Source organism: Emys orbicularis, chromosome 12 (genome assembly GCF_028017835.1).
Source record: "Emys orbicularis isolate rEmyOrb1 chromosome 12, rEmyOrb1.hap1, whole genome shotgun sequence".
Lineage (NCBI taxonomy): Eukaryota > Metazoa > Chordata > Testudines > Emydidae > Emys > Emys orbicularis.
This window is the reverse complement of record NC_088694.1, coordinates 3,730,398-3,750,011: the sequence shown is the minus strand read 5'-3', so window position 1 is coordinate 3,750,011 and position 19,614 is coordinate 3,730,398. Positions and strand designations below refer to the sequence as shown.

The window sequence follows — 19,614 nt, the reverse complement described above, 5'->3', positions numbered from 1 at the left end:
TTTGAGGTTTTTAAAAACAAGTTAGACAGACACCTGTCGGGAATAGTCTAGGCATACTTAAGCCGGCCTGAGTGTTGCAGGATGGATTAGATGACTTTTTGAGGTCCCTTCCAACCCTACATTTCTATGATTATAACACAGAGGTGGGTAAACTACAGCCCGCGGGACCGTCCTGCCTGGCCCCTGAGCACCTGGCCAGGGAGGGTAGCCCCATCCCCATCCCCGCTGTCCCCCCTCCCCCGCAGCCACGCCGCCGCGTGAGCAGTGCTCTGGGTGGCGGGGCTGCGTGCTCCTGCCAGGCAGCGTGGTGGCGTGTCTGGCTCTGGCCGGGCAGTGCAGCAGCCAGACTTGCTGCTCTGAGCAGCATGGTAAGGGGGCCGGGGGTTGGATAAGGGGCGGGAAGTCAGGGGACAGGGAGCAGGGGGCGATTGGATGGGGCAGAGGTTCTGGGGGGGGTCAGGGGAAGGGGCGTGTGTGTGTGTGTGTCGGGGGGGTGTTGGATAAGCGTGGGAGTCTCAGGGGGCTGGGGCGAGGATAGGGGTCAGGGGACGGGGAACAGGGTTGGTTGGATAGGCGTGGGGTCCCGGGGGGCCTGTCAGGGGGCAGGGATGTGAATAGGGGGCGGGGCAGTCAGGGGACTGGGAGCAGGGGGGTTGGATAGGGGGTGGGGTCCCGGGAGGGGGCGATTAGGGGACAAGGAGCGAGGGGGGTTGGATGGGTTGGGAGTTCTGAGGGGGGCAGGAAGTGAGAGGGGGCAGATGGGGGCAGGGGCCAGCCTGTTTGGGGAGGCACAGCTTTCCCTACCCAGCCCTCCATACAATTTTACAACCCCAATGTGGCCTCAGGTCAAAAAGTTTGCCCATCCCTGTTCTAAGAACTCTTTAAGTTCTCCTTTTGTAACTGTTTCATAATTGGGTGGGCCATTATGGTGGTTGATCTTTGGATGTACAGTAGCTAGAGCAAAGGGTCTCTGGCCAGTATTGGGAGGGTGAATAGGGTGGAATGAGATCTCCATCTAGAGTGGGATGATGGGTGCAGGTTGCTGAATGGTTAGTAGGTGGACATGTGAGATGCACTAATGCACTAGTTGAAGAGATGCACTAGTGCACTAAAATAACAGGAGTACTTGTGGCACCTTAGAGACTAACAAATTTATTAGAGCATAAGCTTTCGTGGGCTACAACCCACTTCTTCGGATGCAAGTACTCCTGTTATTTTTGCTGATACAGACTAACACGGCTGCTACTCTGAAACTAGTGCACTAATGCACTAGTGGAAGGTGCTCAGATACTATGGTGATAAGCATAGTATAAGAACCTATATAGAACAGAAAGTTGTGGTCCCTGGGAAAGCCTGGAAGAAAAGGTTGTCTAGTCATAAGTTAGTAATAGGCTCTGTTACAATTTGAAACCCAGTATGAAGTGTTTCCTTTGGGACAGTGGTGTACTTTTTCTGTGTCTTGACCGTTAGGTGGGAAAGTTTGGCTGGGAATAATAGGGCAGAGATAAAGCTGGTTTAGAAATTTTGACTGCAAATTCTCTTACTTTCATATGTGATTTGTTAGTGGTGTTAGCTAGCAACTAGAGGGTCTAGCCGAGAGCAGGGCTTCATTGTGCTAGGTGCTGTACATGCATAGTAAGAGACATTTCCTACCCTGAAGAAGTAGACAAGACAGACAAATGTGGGAGAAAAGAAGTACAGTCCCGGTTTTACGGATGTACAGCTCTTTGAAGATTTGAGCTTGAGTTGTAACTGTGTCTGATCTGAAGCTGAAAATAAGAACTGGCCTCCCACCTCAGTGGTTGGAAGTGGCACCAACTGGTAGAAAAAACTATCTGCCCATCTGCTTGACTAAATTCCTGTTCTGGCTCAGCTCAGATTGCCATGGCCTGTACTGCCCTTTGGGAAGCAAGCCTATAGCTGACTGTAGTGCTCTTCCCAAAGTGCCATATGGGGCATAACTGGTAGTGTTGACAAGGAAGCTGAAGCAGGGAATAGTTCTTTCTCATCTTCATATTGGTCAGCTAGTACACCCAGGATTTTTAAATGTAGGTCAGAGCAGATCTGCAGCTTGTCCTTGAGGGAGGGGACATGCAACACAATTTTCTTTTTTTTTAAATAATACACTTGGCTGGGAAGAAGTGGGGGGAGGGAAAAGACCCAAGGCAACTTCTGTTTTGTTTTGTTTGGCAAACAACTTGAGGGTCAGGTTGTTCTTGTAAGGAGCCTTAAACTGTCTTAGCCTCTCCCCTGCTCTGCTTTTCGGTAGGATGAGTGGAGTATAAAACTGAGGCTCCAATCTGCAACAAGCACCGTGTGAGTAGACCCCTGTTTCTGGGCTGAGCTCTGCTGACTTCATTGGGGCTTTACCTGGGTATGGGGGTCCATGTGTAGAAAAGAGTACCTCAATTTTGGAAAGCAGGGCTCTGGGTAAAGATACCAGACACTGTCAAAGAAAGAAGGATGAATGGGTAAAAAAAGGGTACAAGAGAAGCCAGGAGATTATAGAAGGCCTAGAACAGGAGTACAGAGAGCCTGGGGAGGCAGCAGGCAGAGGCTGGGTCTGGAGCTGTTCAGCAGCCGTCCTGCTCCCTGCGTGCTGCAGAGCCATGCCCAGGCTGGCTACTTGCCCCGAGTTGGCAGCTGATGATTCAGAGCTCTGTGGTTCTTAGGCAAGAAGAGATTCCACGCCTTGCTCGAGGGGCAGGGCTTGGGCACTTTGGGGTTATAAAGTGGCTGGGTATGTGGCCAGGAAGGCAGAGACAGCAAGGTCAGCAGCTGTGAGCACCAATGCTCAGACCGGTAAGGAGGGGAAAGGCTGCCATTGGCACCCTGTGTGAAGCCTGGGAGCAATAGAAATAGCTTTTGTGTGTGTGTGTGTGTTTGTAATGTAGTGTAGTATAGCGTAATGTAGATGTGGAGAAGAGGGTGTGTAAGAGAGGGAGAGAGCACACTAAATAAATAGGGCTTCTGTTAAGGGTTTTGTCCTGTTTTGTCACTTATAGTCTTTTGCATTTGAATCTCTGATCCCAGAATCCAAACTATCTGCAACAGTCTGTTTTGCACCTGGAGAAAGTAGTTCCAGAGGTGTTTAAGATGGCATCCTTAAGTGTGGTGTCGCTCTGCTCTGAAAAGTAACTTTGTGTTTGTTTGTTTGTTTGTGTGTTTGTTTTTAAAAAAAAACATGATGTGGTTCCACATTTAGTATGTCAGATATTGCTCACTTCACAAGTAAAGAATTTTTTTTCTCCCCTAATTGTCAGCCTTTCAAGCTCAGAACACAGCGTGGCTTTCAGGTACCAAGCTTTCTGGCTCTTGCATTTTCACCAGTAATAAACTTTCTAAAGGGCAAATGCTGCTCTCACTTACAGTGATGCAGCATTATTGTGGGTTTGCACAAATATAAACAATAGTGTAATTTTAAGCCTGTAGTGTTACACACATGGCCCTACAACTGGAACTTAGTTAATCGTTTTTTTCATGGTACATGAGCCAAAAGTATCCAAGTTTATTCTCTCAAACTAAAGTTATTGTTCTGCAGGGATGACTGTTGTAATAACTTTGGTAAGTAAAGTGAGACTCAGTGCACCGAAGGAACAGATCAGCTGAGTAAGAAAATGCCATTTTTGCATAATCACATTTCAGAATAGAACTGAACTTTAAGTGATAAATAATACCACTACTAGCTGGAGACTCACTTCTGCAGTGCAGTCTATTATACATGGTATATCTTGGTATTATGATAATGTGAACAGACTTTCTAACAAAGAGCACTGCAGTGCAGAACAATGAAAGTGTTAAGCTGTGTGTAGGTGCAGTGTGACAGCTTCACTGCTCAACATAATCTTGTCTATATCAGTGAAACTAACAGAGGGATTCCCTGTGGTGATACATTTAGTAAGGCAGAGGAGTCTTCTGATTCTTCAGGGAGTCTTTTTTCCCCCTTCAGTCAATAGCAGCTAGGAGGCGAGCCAGTAATGGGAACATACTACAAAAGTACCCATGAAAGCTGATGCCCAAATAAATCTGTTAGACTTTAAGGTGCCACCAGAGTCCTCATTGTAGTAATGGGAAAGGAAAACTATGGAAAGCGGATAGCAAGAGCTAGCTGAGACAGTTATGCCTTAAAGGGAAACCATCAACATTAAAATCAGAACTTTAAAAATATTTTTTTCTCTTAAATTTGTTACTGATCCCTTAGAAACATTGACTTGAAAACAGTTTTCTCTGTCACTTTGTGCTTTCCAATTCTGCAAAGTTTTGTTTTGGGCTAAAACTTCTGAGAATGGAAGGAATTTGCATTTACATCCTGGAGCTGACTGGTTTCCATGAATCAGTGTCCAGAAACCACTGTGACCTCCAGAAACCTGAAGACATTCTCTTCTGCTCCTTACAGGAATATCACAAGACACATTTTGGAATCACCGAGGTCAATGGGGCCCCAACTTTGTGGGACTCTAGATGCTACCACAGTATAAATGTTAAATAATAATAGGAATCTTATGGGATTGTACCAGAGAAGCAGGAGGATGTGCAAGTGTTAACAGTGGAAAAATCCTAGGCAGCAGCAGAGATGCACTGGAGACCTAGGGCTTTTGGGGCTGGCAGAAGTAAGTCAGGCGCTGTGGTGACTGGATAGTGGGCAAGCTTCAAGGGGAGAGAGGAAGAGAAAGGGTAACAGTTGCTCACAACAGGTAGTGAAAAGTGTAGTGTGTAAAAGTTTTAAGCACATTAAAATAGGAAACACACAAAGTTTTAAACATAATTTTAGTGACATTCACCCAAGACATTAACAAGAAAAGAGACATTATAGATTGAGGGTATATTCCAAACAGAGTAGCCAGGGTTGTTGTTTTGAAACACTTTTAGTGCCAGTAAAGAGGATTCTGGGGTATCTTTGCCTTGAAGTTGCTAGTACAGGTAGCACTTTGAAGCCAACTCCTAACTGATAGAATTAGGAAGATGCTTTCTCCGCCCATGACAAAGTAATCACTATGAAGTTTCTTGCACTTTACTTTGAAGCATCTGGTAGTGGCTACTGTCAGAGACAGGATACTGAACTAGAATGACCATTGGTTTGACCTGGTATAGCAATTCCTATATTCTGAAGTGCCATGGGTGCTGGCAAAGAGGATGCTGGGCTATATCAGAGCCCTGAAGACCTTGACTGCTGCAACTCAATAACAGTCCAGATGGGAGCGGGAGATGACATACATCAACCTCTCTCCCCATTGTAAAATAGATGTGGGGAGGAAGGAATAACAACAGAGAAGAGCCTCAGATTGCAAAACGCAGTCCAATTGTCACAAGGCATACAGTGCTCAGACAATAGCTTGCTGGCCAATAGTTCTTTAGTGTCAGGAGTAGCTAGCCAGTTGAAGCTATCCTTTGGTGAATAATTACATTTATAAATACCAGTGATATGGGCAGGCTCTACTGTTTGAATGTTTTTCCCCAGGGTGCCATTTTATGGGGCCAAAAAATGCAAGGTCTGGCCTCTACCGGTTGTTTCACTTTATGAACATAGGCAGTACTGGGAGAAGTCCAGCTACCATGTAATTTTGTTGTCTCAAATGGCTTCTGAAGTAGCAACCGCACAACAGCAACAAAGCCTATTAAAATCCTACACCCAATACTAAGGTATTTGGGTTCCTATGCATAGACTTGGTACGTTTTCCAATATCTCATCTTACGGTTCTTATATTCTTCACTTAGACTATTTTCAAGATGGAACCAGTGGGATGGGAATTACTAATATTTTATTTGGGATGCAGGATTTACCTGTGAAATCCTTGAGAAGGTCTTGGTCCTGTTTTGTGTTGGTTCTTATCTTCCTAGCCATTTTTACTAGTGGGGATCTTCTCATGTATCACATTTTTGGTCTTTCTTTTTTTGACAGGAAACCAGTTCACGGAGGGACCTCTCCACCCAGCTGGTGATCTCTGTGCTCTCCTGCCTAACCATGGCAACCCCAGATGTGAGCGTTCACATGGAGGAGGTGGTCGTGGTAACGACACCTGACAATGTGGTTGATGGCAGTGGTGTGGAAGAAGTGAAAACTGTGCTAGTGACCACAAACTTGTCTCAACATGGGTAAGAAATGGTTTCACCATATGCAATAGAAGTGATATGGAGGTTGGGGCTTTAATATTCAACCCAAGCAGACATAAAATACCCACAAAATACAGGGTTCAGAGTAGGAGTGAGAGTCAGTCCCTTATGATCCTGCCTGTGCTGTGCTTGGTTGACTTATTCCTTGACAAGGGAGGACCAAGATTTCCCCCACCACATTGGATAGCATGCTAACCAAGTAGAGTTTGATTAATAATCCCCATATCCCCTTCCTGATAATCTGTGGCCAAGTACATGTAGCCAGGAAAACAGCGTTTACCAACAGCTGTTAAACTTCGGAATGGCCAAGTTGGGTTAAAACTGGGCTTTAGCTGAGTGTCTTGTCTACACTGTAATTTCTACTATGTTGAAGGAACTTTAGTTACAACACTGACATTGTTAAAACATGGTTTGGTTTTGTAGCATACACTGTTCCCAAATAGGGTTTAATCATATTCTGCTACAATCCTGGACTTTGGCTGACCTGACATGAGACTCAGGGCCATGGTAAAAATCACTTTGGTTTGGTCTACCCTGCAGGCCCAAACCATGTTGTACCCTGGGTCGGGGACAGCCAAATTGCCTGATATTGTAGGAATTGCTGCAAAGACAAAACTAGGCTTCTGCTTGAGCTAATGCTTTGATTTTTTGAGTTTGGTTGGTCTTATCCATACATGCTGTACTAAACTGTATTATAGCTTGGTTCAGGTACAGTAGAGTTTAATCACTGTTGTTAAGCTCTTTCATTTTTGTAGCATGGATGGAGACTATAGCAGGGTTTTAAAACACAAAGTTCTTGGTTGAGGGGAATGTGATGCATTCATGTCCACACTAGCCATGGAGACTGTTAGTTGCTGGAATGTCTTAAACTGTAATGCAGACAGGCCCTGAAGCAAAAGGGGGATATCTCCTCCCAAACATTCAAGATGGACAAATGGCTTTAAATTAAAGCCAAAAAAGTTAAAGTAAATGTTGCTGTTTTCCTTGGGTGAGTGGGGAAAGAATACAGGGTACAGCACTCTCCTCTCCATGAAATCATGTGAGGAAATCCTTTTGCAATCCCACACTCTCACCTCCCAGCATTTTGCTGACATCAAATAGGTGTCTCGGTGTCTCTTCTCATATTAGGAACAGTGCAGACTCCAGTGGTTTTCTCCTTGAATCACCCTTATGCTTACTTGCTATGACATACAAAGTAATAAGGTAGGGAGAGAGGGCCTTCTCTTGAGCAGCAGTTAATTGACCACTAGTTCAATCTGCTGTACTGTGGAGACATTAACCGTTTGCTGAGTCTTTTACTCTTCTTCTACTGCAGTATCATTAGTTTGAGAACCATATATTTTAGAGACGGAAAAGACATGCTAGGTTATCCCTAGAGAGGAGGCAGGGAGGTTTTATGGTTAAGGCACTTGAATGGGACAAGGGAGATTTGGGCTAAATTCTTAGCTGTGTCCAGACTGCCTGTGTGACCATGGATAAGCCACTTAGTCTTTCTGTACCTTAGTTCATCATCTGTGAAATGGGAATAATGGCACTTCCCTACCCCTCACAGATACTGAGGATAAATTTGATAGTGTTCAGCAGGGGCTCAAGGTCATATAAATACCTAGACAGAGCCAGTCTCCTTGCTAGTGCAGGATTCTTTTCTTTTTTTTTAAACACATGTTTAGGCATCCACATATGTACTGAGTTTTACATCTTTTTTACTCTGTTTTTCCTCCTCTTTTTCTTTTTTCAGGTCAGCAAATGTCTGTTAAATGCAATTAAATAATCATTTCAAGTCAACAAAATGGTTGAAACAAAAATTAAATAACAATAGGTAGCTCCAGATGATCCTATGCTAATGTAATTTTAAGAAAACTGGAAATTGATTGAAATAACACGCTGTACCAACTACCTTGGATTAGTAGCGTTGTCCCTCTAAGCATAATGCACTAACAAAACCTACCACTGGAATACTTAACTCTTATTCAAAATTTGCATCAGCAGGGTGTGCAGGCCAGCTTGATTTGCATAGATTTTTATTATGTTAAGGCCATAATTCACTGTAGTGCTGGACATAGAGGCAAGATTATATTTCTAATGAAGTGAAGAGTCTATTAGATGCTGAAGTCCTTTATGTATCAATGCTTCAGCTACAGTATAGGTAGACCACGCTGAGATAACTGGGTTAGCTTCTGAGAGTCTGATGCTGCATTCCTTGCACATTCCAAATTCCCATTGACTTCATTTATCCTTGAGGTAATTGGCAATACAGTCCCCATGCCAGCTTATTCCTAAACTCCTCAAACACAGATCACACAGTGTCCTGCTGGTTTGGGTGTATTTTAGTAGTAGGAACCACCATCCCCTCTGGTGTGAGCTGAAGCCTTCTAACATTATTGAGGATCTTAAAATACAAAACTCTTCTACAAAATGACTTTGGAAAAAGGATACCATGAGAGTCCATATGTACTGTTTCTCAAAGACTCCACTTCAAATATGTAGTTCATAAGTAAAAAGATGCTGCTTCTAATTTTCATCCCTACAAACTCATCCTGGAGAGAGTAACTGGGCTCTTTCTGTCTCATGCATCATTGTGACCAATAGGACCTCAGTAGCATCTGTGCAACTCCTCTGTCTTCAAATTATGCACTCAGTGACATCTCCGTTAGCCTGCTATCTTCAGTGGGACTCTAAAGCTGTAATGATTGGAACTTACTGGTAATTCTGTTTAATACTCAAAGTAGAATAGAATCCACAGCTCATTCTATCTTAGAGTAGAAAAGCAGTACAAACTGTTTTTGGATACTAAGCAGATAGGATTTTGTACACATAAGGAAAATGTCTTTTAAATTAGAAAGTACCATTTTTAAATGGTCACTTTTCAGAGATGTGCATGTTAAGGTGGACATGAATCAGTTGGGAGTGAAAACAGGTGACTAAATCAGTGTTTTATTCACTAAACTGTGTGCTCCATGTCAGGAAATTGATCCAGAACTGTTTTCATGTTGTGATATAGCAAAATCTTTTGTTTGCAATGTGTATTTTTGGGTCCAGGATTTTAGCAGCATTCTGCAGGAACCTTCTTTCTGTAATTTTCAGCAGTGCCAGGGGAATTACTAATAGGTCGTTAGCAATAAAGATGACAGATGTCACTGAAAACACTTCCGAGATATAGAACAGAGTTGTGCTTCTCAAAATCCTACATAACAGTGAACTTGGAATGGTTGTAAAATATTGTTTCTCTCATGTTTCAAATCAGTTTTTAAGTTGATACTCTAGATACAGTACTACCTGGTTTGTGTTGGTTCCTTATTTTCCTAGACTTTCCTAGATTGTCCTAGATTGGCTAACTCTTTGTGTTCACAAAATGAAAATGGCCTGTTTGTACACAGAAGTCCTAAGTAGTGAAGGGCTGTTTGTGTTATTTGGTTGAATTTTCCTTGGCACATCCCTGGCTTATACCCAGAGCATGTATACATGTTGGTGCTTCCAGAGTTTCTGGATTTTCAGTAGGCAGGAAATCCATGTTCATATTTACAACTGGCTCCAAACAGATTTCTTTGACCAAAACGATCTCTTGTTTGAAATAGATTGGGAAGTCTGCTGCCATTTACTGTCCTTCATAGGAAACATGCTTGTCCAGTTTCCACAAATACATTCCACTCCAACTGTATCACGTTCTTCTTACTGCTCTGGGGAAGTGCATCAGGTTACAATGTCCATGTTCCAGAAGGGTCAGTAAGGGTAATACCATTCCTATCATTCTGCTGGAACCAGCCTTAAAGATCTTTGTTAACAGGCTGTTATGAAATAGGCCATGCCAGTAAGAAATGGGCCATTCCATTGGCTTCCAATTCAACCTGCCCAATAGAGATGATGTGTTATTTTCCTTCATCCCCAAGAAAGTGAGGATGGGAATTCTGGGGAAAGGGGAGTGTGATGTTAAATGCAATTAATGTGCCAATTGTGAGGAAATTGGCTTCTCTCATCTGACATCTCTTAGATGCTTATATGTTTGCTATTGGCAGAGCTGTTTTCTCCCAACTTAATAGATGGTGATGGGAAGGAATGGGCCAGTTCTTTCCCCTTTCCCTTTTGTAAAGTTCCATGCTGTTTGTGCTTGCATTAACCTCCATAGGCTGCCCATCAGGGAAGCAGTCAGACGTGAAACTGGGAAGCTGCTGTGTAAGATGGGTGCTAAATAGTTTTTGTTTTTAATGTGTGTGTTGCCAGGTGATCCTGTAGATCCAGTTGAAGCAGTGTAATATGCTTTTGGTGCTCTGGCCAAGGAAATGCTTGGGTGTGAGTGTTTGTCTTCCCCCCCCCCCCCCCCCCAGCAGTTTTGAAAGCACCTTTATTTTATTTATTAATTTTTCATCTGTCCATTTGTGTCTTTAGTAATCAGGAGTGGGGTAAGTCCATAGAATGGGGGGAAGAGATCTATTTTTATTCAGTCATAGTCATAAAAGCCATTTTTTTCTCTGGGTGTCAAGGTGGGTGTGATTAGGAGATTTTGTTCTTTTATGAGACATCCAAAACCTGCATAATGTCTGTCCCTCTCTCTCACTCCTTCCTTCCCACCCTGGAACCTTAGCATATTGACATGACCTCAGAAGGAGACACATTTTCGGGTCTGCGTAGTGAAACTCATAGAAGATTACTACTGTCAGACAGAATGCATCTCTCTCAGCAGGTCTGCAGCATCGGTAGTAGATGAGACTCATTTTAGATTCTCTGGGCTGCCACTGCAGGGACTCCCGTCTTCTCTCAAGATTCCATACTCAGTTTGGTTCCTACCCTTTCAGTCTCATTTTCCAATGCTTGCTGGCATAAGAAAATAACTAAGGAACCTGAATTTGGATCCTCCTGCCTTGTGTGGGTCCCAGCCTATCCTGCGAAATAGACTTTGAATTTGGCTTTTATCCCATGTGACATTTAAAACAACGGAGTCCAGATTAATGACCCTATCAAGATAGTGTTCTGGATAATGCATTTTTTCTAATGCTATTGTGGGTTTATTTTTACTATAAAAACCAAACTTGCAATTAAAGCACAAGAACGTATTAGTTGAACAACTTTTTAATAAAACAAGTGGGAAGTGCAGAGGAAAACAAAAAATGGCAACGCCTGGCAATTCACAGCTTGCCCCATTTGTTGTGTGGGATAGGGAGGCTCAGTGTTAGTACAGAAGCTAATATTGCAGTGCACTTGGTGTGTGGTTAGAAATGGTCTAAGGTTCCACTGCTAAGTAAAAGCAATTGAGAAAGAAGAAATGAGCCAGTCACTTCATGAGCACTTAATTTCTTCTTTTTCCTCCTCTGGTTTATGGCTCCTTCTGGGGAGAAACTTGAGTGATCCTGTCTGATGAAATGTGAGCAGCAGCTGCCTCCCACAGCTTTGTCATGGCAACCAGCTAATGCAATTACTGTACTTGTTTGGTGGTGGGACACACTGTTGTAGCTGGAGAAACTTATTTGGGTACTCTCCCATCCCACCCACCTCTGTCTGCTGAGGCGCACAACTGTCCTGCATCTGCACAGGGGAACAGAGGCAGGGGAGAGAAAGGAATGTGGCAAAGCAGAGAAGGAAAATTGGTATATTCCATTTTAAGTGCCTTTTTTCTCCCAGTTAAACCTCTGCAGGAAAGATATCATTTTATAGGAGCCTCAACAGTGTCATGAGTTATTGTCTCAAAGACTGTTGAAGGTTATTAGAGGTTGGGATTTAAGATGCAGCTGGATTAGTTTTTCCTGCCAAAAGTCATTGCTAAAAGTAATAGAAGGCATAGAACCTGACTCTTCTCTCACATATACTGGTTTTTGTTCCTAATTTACACCCGTGTGAGAGAGATCTGAATCAGGCCCATGGTGTATTGGTGTTCTGTATGTAAGAGATAGATCTGTCTCTCTTGCAACCACCAGAAGGCAGGTTCAACTGAAATGGCACTTTGGCTGTTCCCCTAGATGAATTTAACAAATTTCAGGGAAGGAATCCTGTGGCAAACTGGTGAATTATTGAATTACAATTCTTCCTTTCTTCCCTGGTGTTAGACTCTCACTCCTCGAACAGTCTTCCCTGTATGTGTCAGCTCAGCATCTGCAGTTATGACTCCGCAGGTTTGCAGGCCTGCCATATGCCTAGCAAGACTTCAGAAAAGCACAGCACTACCTTGGAAGTAAAATGTATATGTGAATGAGGCTTGGAGCATGACTTGACTTAAAACGATCCTTCATGCTGAACATGAATGTGACAGTCCGACACAGACAGAATAGGCATGTTCTGCAGCAGGTCATCGTCAAAATTATTTGGGTCAGTAAATTGTTGCTGTAGGTTGTCAGGGATTGAGAGGGGGGGGGAATTTGTTTTGGTGGGGTGTGTGTATGCCTCCTTTATAAGTGGTCAGGCCACTCTCCTACAAATGTGGGAGACCCAGGTTCCATTCCCCTCTTTACCTGATGTGAACAAGAGATTTGAACCTGGGTCTCCCTCAGCAGGAGAGTGGCCTAACCACTGAGCTATAGAATATGCTGATGTGGGGCTCTCTCCCGTTGAAGCTATTCCACCGAGTATAAATAATTAAATAGTCATAGGGCCAGAGAGAGATTGAGAGTGACTCTATTGCCTGGTGATTAGGGCACTCACCTGGGAGTGAGTTCATATCAAGTTCATGACATGACCAGGTTCATGTCATAAGAGCTGCCATACTGGGTCAGACGATGGTCCCTCTTATCCCGTATCTTGTCTCCAACAGTAGCCCGTAGCAGAGCTTCAGAGGGAGAGTACAGAACAGGGCAGTTATGGAGCAATTCATCCCCGTCTTCCACTCCTGCTTAGGGTCACTCTGAGCACCAGGTTGCCTCCCTGACCATTTTGGCTAATAGCCATTGATGGACCCATCCTCCATGAGCTTATCCAGTTCTTTTTTGAACCCTGTTACACATTTGGCCATCACAACATCCCATGTCAGTGAGTTCCACAGGCTAGTTGTGCATTGTGTGAAAAAGTATTTCCTCTTTTCTGTATTAAACATACTCTCTATTAATTTCATCAGGTGACAACTGGTTTTTGTATTGTGGGAAAGGGTAAATAACACTTCTCTATTCCACACCATTCATGGTTTTCTAGACCTCTACATATCCGCCCTTAGTCGTCTCTTTTCTAAGCTGCACAGCCTTAAGCTTTTTAGCCTCTCTTTGTATGGAAGTCGTTCCTTATCCTGGATCATCTTTGTTGCCCTTCTCTGAACCTTTTCCATTTCCATTGTATCCTTTCTGAAATGGGGAGACCAGAACTGGACACAGTATTCGGGAACCATGTATTTATATAGTGGCATTATTATATACCCTTGTGACTGCTCTTTTTAATTTCTGCCTACTAGGGTCCTCATTTTTGTGTAGTTCCCTACTCCATTGACTATTTAATTATTTATACACAGTGGAACAGCTTCAACAGGAGAGATTGAGAGACCCGCGTATCAGAATATCCTGTTTCCTCCTCTCCCATGCTGTTGTCCAAAGCAGGAACTCTGGAAGAGCCTAGGAGAGTTTTCACCTACCTCATGATTCTGAGATGCCTCCCACACAAGATCCCCTATCTCCACATTATAGCTACCCCGATCTGTGTGAACAAATTACTAGTCCTGTGGCTGGAAGGGAGAGCAGTTTCTTGACACTGTAGTTCTACCCTACAGTCATCTGCTGAGAAGTCAGAAGGGAAAAACCGGTAGCTCCTGAACTTGACTTTCCTGTGTAGCCTAGCGCTGCCTTATGTAATCAGCCAATGAATCACTGAGTCAGTCAGTCACTTCAATCCCCCCCTCCTCCCCCTCTTTATCAGAGCAGGCCAGACTTTAGATTTACAGCCTCCATAAACTCCTGCTTAGCACACCCAGTTTATACAGAGTGAAACTGCTGAGGTGTCAGGAAATTTGTTAACTATCATTTCCCCTTCCTCCCTTCCCCACCCCCAGGACTTTAGAGAGAGGTGGAGAGAATGTGCTGCGGTAATTAGACTGGGCCTCTTTGCCAGAAAATCCAAATGCACGTCTTTAAAATCCAGTAGAGGTGGCCACGCAGACTGATAGCCAGAGCTCACATGTGTCTCATGTTATCGATCAAGTGGTCTGCATGCCCTTGCTTCCTTGCATGGGAATTTTCTGTGAAAGATTAACACATATAGCATCAGTGTTCTGTGCTAGCTAAGATTGCAATGGCATAATGGCATCCCCTGAGTGTAAAGAAGAAATATTTACAGTCCAAAGTAGCCTAAATATATTTCACATTTGTGTATATTTTTAAAATTTCTTCTCTTTAAATAGTCTATTTTGCATGTACTCTGCAGATTAAGCTGATGCAAGCCAGGAACTAACTGGGAGGATAGGGAAGCCATGCAGAGCCAGTTGTCTGTCTCTCCTTCCGTTAGCAAGCACTGAAAGATGGGGAGAGCCACTAGTACAAGGCAGGAAGTAGAGGAACACTTTGATATAGTGTCCTTAATTAGCCGTCTGCCTATGGCTGCAGTGGCTTATACTATATGTAAGTAACTTGCAGGACGCCAGGCAGCCTGAGCTATGGGGTACACAGAGATGCTATAAAATGTACATCTATATTCATGGGTTGGTTGGTTTGTTCACAGATCTTTATTAAAACATTTTCAGCTGCAAAAAAGAAACCAGGGAGAAGTTAGGCCTGGTCTACACTACAGAATTTTGTCAACAAAAGTGATGTCGTCACTCAAAAATCGCTATAATAAAAATCTGTATGTCATGTTCACACTCGCTCCCTTTGTCGGGAGAGCGCATCCACAGTTGGGGACTATCATCGACAGTATGAGCAATGCACTGTGGGTACCTATCCCACGGTCCAGCTCGACACCTTCTGCTGCTAGGTATTGTGGGAAGGCGGAGCGGATCGTGGCCCAACTTGGGACCTGGCTCAATGTCCCATGATTCATTGCTTTCTGTCCCAGCATTCCATAGGCTTCCGGCTTTCTTTCGCGGCATTTTTCAATGGCCCTGCTTTGCTGTGCACCCCGGCATCTTTGTGAGAAAGGATGTATCCTGCACTGCTCTCCTATGCTCTGATAACTATCATGAGGACAGCGTGGTTAACTGCACTGCCATCGCAAAGTTCCTAACTGAAGAATACTCCCAGTTGCCTGACGTGCTGTATGACATGGATAGGAGCAACTTTAGATTGCTTTTGGCTTTCACGGAACAGCTGCAGAGGGTGGACCATCGTATTTTGGGCTTGGGAAACAAGCACTGAATGATGGGATCGTATCGTCATGCACGTCTGGGATGACAAGCAGTGGCTACAGAACTTTCAAATGCAGAAAGCCAACTTCCTTGAACTATGTGCGGAGCTCGCCCCAGCACTATGGTGCAAGGACACCAGATTGAGACCTGCCCTATCGGTAGAGAAGTGCATGGCAATCGCTGTGTGGAAGCTGGCGACTCCAGACTGCCACCGGTCGGTCGTGAATCAATTTGGAGTCGGGAAGTCGACCGTTGGGGCTGCGTTAATGCAAGTGTGCAAGGCAATTAATCACATCCTGCTACAAAGGACCGTGACTCTGGGAAATGTGCGTGAAATAGTGGATGGCTTTGCGGAAATGGGTTTCCCTAACTGGAGGGGCAATAGATGGCACGCATATTCCAATTTTGGCACCAGACCATTTTGCGATGGAGTACATCAATAGGAAGGGGTATTTCTCCATGGTGTTGCAGGCGCTTGTGGATCACCGTGGGCGTTTCACTGACATCAACGCAGGGTGGTCCGGAAAGGTGCATGTCGCACACATCTTCAGGAACACCGGCCTGTATAGAAAGCTACAAGCGGGGACTTTCTTTCCAGACCAGAAGATTACTGTGGGGGATGTTGAAATGCCCAGAGTGATCCTGGGAGACCCGGCCTACCCCTTACGGCCGTGGCTCATGAAACCTTACACGGGAAATCTGGACGGCAGCAAGGAGCAGCTCAGCAACAGGCCGAATAGGTGCCAGATGACAGTGGAATGTGCCTTTGGCAGATTAAAGGCGCGCTGGCACTGCCTTTGTGGCAGGTTAGACCTCAATCAGGATAATATTCCCATGGTCATAGCCGCATGTTATATGTTGCATAATCTTTGTGAAGCTAAGGGTGAAAGGTTTGCTCGGGGTGGAGTGTTGAGGCAGACCGCTTGGCTGTTGATTTTGAGCAGCCGGATACCAGGGCTATCAGAGGGGCCCAGAGGGGGGCAATTCGAATCAGGGAGGCTTTGAGACAACACTTTCAAAATGAGAACCAGTAATTATATCTCAGTGATTGGTGCTGCAATGTTACATTACATGTAGTTTTCCTAAGAAGCAATGATGACATTTGGGGCCTTAAATTCCAGTAAGCAAATGATTACACTGCCTGTGTATGTATTAGTAGTGCCTGCTATCTCAATTCGTAGGAAACAAATAAAGATGAGTTACTGTTCAAAAACTTTGCTTTTATTAAACAAGAAACCGCACACACACACACACACACACACACACAGGCACTTGGTGGGAAAGGAGGTACCAGGGAAGGGCAGACTTTCAAAGCTGTGTGTATGTCCAGCTATCATTTTGAAAGTTGTCTGAGGGGAAACCGAGAACTCCCAGGAAGGACTATGTGGGCAGAGTTTGGGGGGAGAGGGGACATGTGAAAGAGTTCTGAATGTACTGCAGGGGAGGGCGGGCATGCATCTGCTCAGTATGCAGGATTATTAAGGACTTCAGCATCTGTGTTTGCTCTTCCATGACTTTAATCATCTGCTCAGTAGCGTCCTTTACAAACTCCTGATTTTCTTTTCTGTCCTCCCTTTCCACTTCCTTCCACTCCTTGCGTTCCCTTTTCTCTGCATTGGAGAAGTGCAGTACCTCCCGGAACATGTCTTCTTTGCTCCGTCTTGGGCGCTTTCTTATCTGGCGGAGACGCTTGGCCAGTATGTGTGGAGTGTTCCTGAAGGCCACATCTGCCGAAGCACAAGGAACAATGCACAGAAGCATGATGGTTAAGTTCATGCACAGCATTGACACATTTCAGTAAAATACACCTCTGGTAACATTACAATCACTTTCTCCCTGACCCTTGGCAAGCACATATCTTGGCAAACACCCAAAGCATAGTGAGTGTTGGCTGGGGGGGTGCTCTACATGAGGAAAAGGGTGCTCCGCAAGGGTTCCGGTGCAGCCAACAAGAAAAAAATTCTAAAATTCTCCCACACTTTTCCACAGGTGAGGGTCATTGTAGCAGATAGGTCACTGCTGAGGGTAAGCAGGGAAGCAAGGGTACATCTACTACATGCTTGTGGCTTCCATCCTGGTCCCTATGCTGCTTGCCTGTGTGCCACTTTGGTCCCAATAAGTGATTGCCAAATGGCGCAGGAAAGTTTCCTACAATGAGGGGAAGGAACAAAGCTGCTCTGCCAAGGAACTTTCAGCAGAGGATTGCCAAGTACCTCCAGGAACCTTTCCTAGAGATCTCTCTGGGGGATTCCTGTGAGATCTCAGTGTGCATCAACTCCCTGTTCCGCCGTAATGATTAGCTGCACAGGGAAATGTCCAGCACACAGAAACACAGCCAGCCTCCCACATTTCTATGCCCTGAACCCATTTCTGCACGACACAAACCACAGCCACTTACCAGGCGTCTCCTCTCCTGCTTCTTGCTCACCGGCGAGCAACTGCTGAGTCTGGCTAGACAACTCCGGAGTGCTGAACAGTTCCTGGTTGCCTACCCCCCTGGAGCCTCACATCATCATCTAACTCCATCAATGACTTCGTCCTCTTTCCACCGCCTCCGTTCCCTCCAAAGTATCCACGGGGCTCTTGGTGGTGGAGGTGGGGTTGCCACCGAGGATAGCATCCAGCTCCTTCTAGAACTGGCAGGTCTTAGGTGCAGCATCGAAGCAACGATTTGCCTCCCTTGCCAGCCTCAGCTCCTTTATCTTCACTTTGCACTGCAGCGTGTCGCTCGTAGCCCTTTTCGCACAAGCCTTGACAGATCTGCCTGTAAGTATCAAATTCATACGTCAGGCGCAGCTGGGACTGCCCAGCTTCCTCTCCCCAGATACTGATCAGATCTAGCTGCTCTGCAGTGGCCCAAGTGGGAGAGCATTTGCTGCGATAACCCGCCATGGTCACCTGGGAACATGTGATGAGACCTCTCCATGGCGAACCAACAGGAAATGGAATTTCAATAATTCCCAGGGCTTCTAAGGGGGAGGGGCACATGGTTGTTTACCTGGCTGCAGGGCAGTGGAAGTCAAACTGGTGACCAGAGCGGTCCAATTGGGCATTGTGGGACACCTCCTGGAGGCCAATTAGAGTGATAAAATCCAGCGTGGTGTCTACACTGGCACTTTGTCGACAAAAATTTTGCCCAGAAAGCCTTCTGTGTCTCGTCTGGGTGGTTTTATTTTGCTGACGAAACGGCATTTTTGCCAACAAAAGTCGCATTGCATTGTGTACACATTCACTGGTTTGTCAACAAAAGCTGCTTTTTGTCAACAAAACTCCGTAGTTAGACAAGGCCTAAGTAGCCAGCAGAGAGAATTGAACATGTCCCTGCAATTCTCCAGTGATGCATGAGCCAACTGAAACCTAGAAGGGGCTCTGACTTCCATCATCACCGCAAGTGCAGGTATTCCAGGCACAGAGAGAGATGAAGCTAGCAGCTCCTACTTTGATTTCTGCTCTAAGTGACTGGGAGGAGTGGGGAGGGACAGCAATGACATGAGCTACTCTGTAGGTCTTTAGATTTGTCCCCAAATACCAATGTGTATTGTAAGATAACTTCTGCACATCGCCCATGTGCATACCGTGTTCTGAAACCATAACTGTCAGGTTTGTTTTAGCCCTTTTTTCTTAAAGCAAAACGTATGAGTATTCCCTTTCCAGCATGCACACACACACTTCATTCTCCTTCCAGTCCTATCTTCACCATGTTTAACAATCAGGCCGACCATGGTTTAACTCATTTGTGTGCCAGGAGATGGCAAGAGGAGGGGTGGCCCCACTTGTGAGATCCAGGTAGAACACTTCAGTTAGAAGCCCAGCATCTCCTGCCTCCTCCTCCAGCAGCTGGGTGGGATTTCTACCAGGGTGCTAACCCCAGTTCCTGCTTGGAGGTGCCATCTTACGTATCAGTCTCTGGTTAGTAGATAAAATGAAAGATATGCCTCCCTCTTACTGTTGGATCAGAGAAGAGATTCCTGTTTTTTTGCTTCTCCAGAGCCTTTTGGTTGTTGCAAGCAGGGTAGGTTTCACTACTCCTTCCTCAGGTCTCCATTTCCTGGATCCTCCTACCCTGTGAGTAAGTATAGTTCCTGTCTCTGCTGCTGCATAAACCATTCCCCAGCAGCAGCAGCAGTGACACTGACATGGCCCTTGACAGTTGCACAGCTAGTTTCTGAAAACAAGCAGTGAAACTGGCCAGAGTTTTATTTATTTCTCTCTGAAGTTTGGCCAAAGTTACTAAGCAGCAGCAGAGGCACTGGAGCGGTCTG

At 45.0% G+C, this 19,614-nt stretch overlaps 1 protein-coding gene across 1 annotated transcript in view; it reads left to right on the top strand.

The window, feature by feature from the left end:
- Nucleotides 1-19,614, top strand: part of GMEB2 (glucocorticoid modulatory element binding protein 2) — a 37,289-nt gene that overhangs the window by 750 nt on the left and 16,925 nt on the right. The window contains exon 2 of the mRNA XM_065414535.1: nt 5,900-6,093. Coding sequence (XP_065270607.1) covers nt 5,963-6,093 — 131 coding nt within the window. The 5' untranslated portion in view covers nt 5,900-5,962. The remainder of the gene's footprint in view (nt 1-5,899; nt 6,094-19,614) is intronic.